This window comes from Capsicum annuum, unplaced genomic scaffold (genome assembly GCF_002878395.1).
Source record: "Capsicum annuum cultivar UCD-10X-F1 unplaced genomic scaffold, UCD10Xv1.1 ctg4897, whole genome shotgun sequence".
In the NCBI taxonomy this organism is placed as follows: domain Eukaryota; kingdom Viridiplantae; phylum Streptophyta; class Magnoliopsida; order Solanales; family Solanaceae; genus Capsicum; species Capsicum annuum.
The window spans coordinates 2,229-7,283 of record NW_025856717.1 but is presented as its reverse complement, the minus strand read 5'-3'; the positions used below and the strand labels follow the sequence as shown (position 1 = coordinate 7,283).

The 5,055-nt window shown below is 36.4% G+C and overlaps 1 protein-coding gene across 1 annotated transcript; it reads right to left on the bottom strand.

Annotated features, from left to right (window-relative positions):
• Nucleotides 1-1,127, bottom strand: LOC124892621 (golgin candidate 6-like; the record flags this gene model as incomplete). The annotated part of the gene is given in 2 exon segments (XM_047403860.1): nt 1-462; nt 1,083-1,127. Coding segments are annotated over 2 exon segments (216 nt in total), but the record flags the coding sequence as incomplete, so codon positions are not given.
• Nucleotides 1,128-5,055: the final 3,928 nt, after the last annotated feature.

Below are 5,055 nucleotides of genomic sequence, written 5' to 3'. Positions count from 1 at the left end.
TTGAATCAACTTTAGTTTTTATTCCTGGTCCCCTTAAATAGAAAACTAGATTCATATCAAAGTAACGAAGATATATCTTATCATATCCATCTAGCTTAGGATATATACGCGCGTGGACTGTTGGGTTTATTACAAAAAGTTGACTATTGGAATGTTAACATGGCTGCCAAACTTATACCCCAATAATTACAAATATTCCACAACTAATTAGGATAAGTAATCAAGAGATTTCACATAGTAGATGGATATTCTAAATGTATATACACTTTCTCTATTTGATTTGATGTAAAACTATTCATCATTCTCTGTTTCGAGCAATTTATCTACATCTTCCCCTAGCTCTCTCAGTCTCCTGCTGAGTTTTTCCACTTTCTGCTCCTCTATACCAAGACACTCCAGCAAATCATTCAACTCAGCTTCATCCGCCTGGATTTTTTTCTGCAATTCCTCCACTTCTTGACACTTCAAGGTTCATTCAAAAGCAAAGTTTTAACAACATACCCAGCGTAATACCACAAGTGGGATTCGGGGAGGGTAGAGCGTACACAAACCTTACCCCTACCTTGGGAAGTAGAGAGGTTGTTTTCGCTAGACCCATGACAAGAAGCAAAGTTTTACCTTTAGTAAAAGGATATAAAAAGAATCATACCAGTCAGAAATCACACATGTAAGATATACTCTCGTAAATTCAGTATCAACACAGACCAACTCACTGAGGTACCTAGAGGTCCATTTTAGTAGATAATGGTTCTACAAGTAACTTGAGCTTTCTTAACCTTATCAAAAGAGAAGGCACGTTACCTTTCTTAAGTTGTTGCACTGCAAATTCTAATCATATTGAATAAAGATGACTGAATTATTTTTAAAATTTGTCATGACAGTTTTTCTCAAGTAGAATAAGTTTTCGTTGAAATAGAATTTTCAAGTGGATTAAGTATCACCAGCTTTGTTGTATAACGATTTTTCTCATGCAGCTAAGACCCTAACTGTATATTCAGCGTAAACGTAGTGAGACAAATAATTCTAAGCTTGTACTAAATGGACAAAGTGGAACACAATTAATCCAAAAAGACATCACTTACCTTCTCATGGTATTGCATCTCCAAAGTCTTCGTATCTTGCTGTATCTATAAAACATAAATGAATTCCAGTTTCACAAAGTATTTATAAGACATAAACGAATTACAGTTTCACAAAGTATTTATAAAACATAAATGAATTCCAGCTTCACAAAACATAATATAGTGTAAGACCCCGAAAAATTTCAACGAATTTATTTTTGACCCTCCCGGACTTGAATTATGATTAGGGGTGTTAAAAGGGTATTTTGAAAAAAATTTGAAATTTTCAGAAGGGGTTCAGGGACCCCGAGGCAGTAAGCCTCCGTGATAGTGGCGTGCCACGCCACTTAGCCTCTGGGATAAGGTTGTGGCACAGAGGCTAACCTCCGCGATGTTGTTTTTATTTTTCTTCACTTGGGGTGAGGGGTTTTTGGTCCTTTCATCCCTTAAACGACTTATAAACATCAAATTGACCCTTTTCCTTCAGTTTTCAAAGATCAAACTTCATTCTTTCTTCTTTAACTCCCAACTCAAGAAATCTCAAGGATTTTACAGAGAATTCATCATTCAAGCTCCAAACTTCAATTTCTCTTCAATTTTTTCTATATTTCAGGTATATTTCTCATTCCTTAACTTGAATTTTACATTGTGACAACTATTTAATCAATATACATGTGTTTTAAATTGTTGGGTTTGAAACTGTGATAGCATCTAGGCTGGCCCACTTGCATTAAGATTGATGGGCTTCAATGTGAATCAAGAAGATGTTTATTATGGAAGAAGAACCCAAGAACGAGTCCAAGAATTATGGAGAAGAGTGAGCAAAGTGCTACACAAATTTCATGATTCAAGTCCAAACCCAAAAGGAAGAAGATTTGGCTCATATGAGCTTTGATTGAATTCAAAAACATCTGTTTTCCTAGTTTAAAGTTTCCTAGATTTATTTATTTCCATAAAAGTAGAATTCGAATCTCATGCTATTTGGGATAGGTTTTTTCCCTATATATAGGGATGAGTTTTATTATTTTCAATCAAACATTATTATTGAGAAAAAAATGGACCTTGGACCTAACTCAACCACGAAAACTAGCTCATGAGGAGAGGATTGCCCAAGGCCATATAAGGAGACCAAGGATCCTTTAACCCACCGATGTGGGACTCCAACATCCCCAGCACGCTCAGGACTGGACATCTGGAGCGTGGACAATATAAGACGGGGGGGCCAACATTGAAAACAATGAACTGGGTGGGCCTGGCTCTGATACCATGTGAAATTGAAAAATATTATTGAATGATGTGTTGACATAATTATATCAAGACCCTATTTATAGACACTATAGTAAAATCATTTTCCAAGTAGGATTTTGTATATAATATTCCTATTTCTATACATATTCTAACAAATTGAATTCAGAAACTTTTACTCTCTTAGTTTAAAGCTTTCCATAAAAATAAAATTTGAATCTCATGCTATTTGGGATAGGTTTTTTTCCTATATATAGGGATGAATTTTGTTATTTTCAATTAGACAACATTATTATTAATTGAGAGTTTCTCTTATTTACACCTTTGTGTGTGACTACTTGGAATTTATCTAGCAACCTTATAAGAATAATTCTTTAGGAGGTAAGATTAATTCTTAACTTGATATCTTTGGTTTCTATTAAAGTTAATTAAAGAAGGTGATCAATCTTATACTAACTGCTGGCTTTAATTTCTTCGAAATAGAGGTCTAGATCAACTTTGAATCTAAGTTCTTGAATTAACTCTATTAGTATTAAATTAGTCTTAATCCACTAATTTTAAATACTAAGATCTATTAGGGTTCTTAGCACTTAACCTCGAAATTGAGGATTTATTCTCAAATTTCATCTATCTTTAATTTCTTGTCTTGAATCTTAGAGTTTTCGCTTCCACATTATTTTTCTTGTTTATTAACGTAATTTGATTCTTATCAAATTGGGTTGAGGGATTTTACTTGTTATTGCTTGAATTACTTTTCCCATGTTTTAAATGGATTATTCATGCTTTAATTGATGGTATTTGAGAGTGAATTGTTACATTGTTATAATGATTGGAATAGGTGACATGGGTTTCCCCAAATTGATGTAATTTTTGCTTGGTAATGACATTAATCTCAACCCACCTTGCAAACTTGATTTTGAAATATGAATAGCTGCATAATTTAACTTATCTTTGAGAACATTGCATTGCGTTAAAAGATAAATGGATAAAAATGGTTATGGAATTCCCTTGGTTGCCATGGTTTTTGATTTTAAACAGAACTTGGGAGTCAAATGGTTAAACGGATTGATCTGGCATAATTGAATTAGCTTGCAAGCATATTGGTATGACTTGAAAAATGCCTTAATAAAGACTCCTTGGTTAATGGTTACGGGGAATTGTGTAGCTTACCGTGAATGTGTAGTCTCTTTGGATCCAACACTGGAAATCACATTTGTCGGTGTGGGGGTCTATATGACCATGTGACTGGATACACATTATATTTTGGATAGCTATCACCTTGGTGTCTTTAGCCTCTTCTCGATTCATGCGGTTAAAACGCACTGGGGCTCTTTCGATAGGAGGAGTCAGACTCATAGGTTGGCGCGTGATCATACAAAGGTTGGCTAGTCATTCGATCTCATCATGGAGACTTACAACCACTGAGATGCACCAGCAACGTGAAAACAGAGACGGAGTCGGGGTAATGGACTACTGTCGGTTCCCGACCCCGTGATGCCAGGACTTAGACCACATGGACGAGATCCAAAGCTTGGGGTGCAACTCAATCTAGCTCCTGAAGGACAAGGGAATCGACAACCAGGTTGGCAACTTCCTATTCCTAAATTAGAATTTCCTTTGTTCGATGGTACTGATCCCAAACTATGGGTCAGAAGGTGTGAAAAATTCTTTCAAGTTTTTCATATAAGTGAGAAGCAGAAGGTCGAAATTGCAGTAGTGCATCTTATTGGTATAACTGAATCTTGGTACCAATCATATTTTTTGGACAGAGGACTGACTGAATAATTGGGAGGGATTTAGTAAAGAGATATGTGATAGATTTAATATTGAGTCATCTGAAGATGTAGTCAAAAGTTTTAATGGTCTTCGGCAGACTGGATCTGTGGATGAATTTCTGGAACAATTTGAAATTATGAAAGCTTAAAGGTTTGATCCGGAACCCTGGCTTAACGAGTCACATTTTCTCTCTAGTTTTATTGGTTTCCTTAAAGATGAAATTAAGATGACCGTGAAGTTATTTAAGCCACAAACCTTGAAGGCAACTATTGAGCAGGCTAAGATGCAAGAGAAGACCTTGGAAGCTCTGGCGAAGAAGGGAAAATGGAGTAGCAGATCAGTCATGACTCCTGGGGTTCAGGTAGTTTGCACACCCAATCCAACTGCACCTGCTGCTAGAGTTGGAGCTGGTAAACCTCCACCCACTTACAGGGTGAGCAGAGAAGTGTATGAATGCAGGAAAGCCAACTGCCTTTGTTACAAGTGTGGGGAAAAGTACAACCCAAGTCCTCAGTGCAAGTATCAACAACTAAACTGCATCATAAGAGACACAGGTGAAGTAATTACTGAGTCTGAGGATGGTCTGGATGAGATTGAAATTGAAGCAAATAGTGATGATTCAACTCAAGAGGTGGCAGAAGCAGTATGCCTGAATGCTTTATCAGGTGGTACACAAGGGGTGAATACTATTATAATGAAAGGTTCTCTGAAGAATAAATTCCGGATAGTTATGGTAGACTCTGGGAGTACCCATAGTTTTATTGATGCTCAAACTGTCAAAGAAACTGGGTTCAAGCCTACTTTCACTCCACCTATCTGGGTAACAACAGCTGCTGGAAATTATATGTACTGCACATCTCGTTGTTTGGACATAACTTGGACCATGCAAGGTAAGACCTTTAAGGAAGATTTAGGAATAATCAACTTGGGTGGGTGTGATATAGTTTTGGGAAATGATTGGATGAAGAAATAC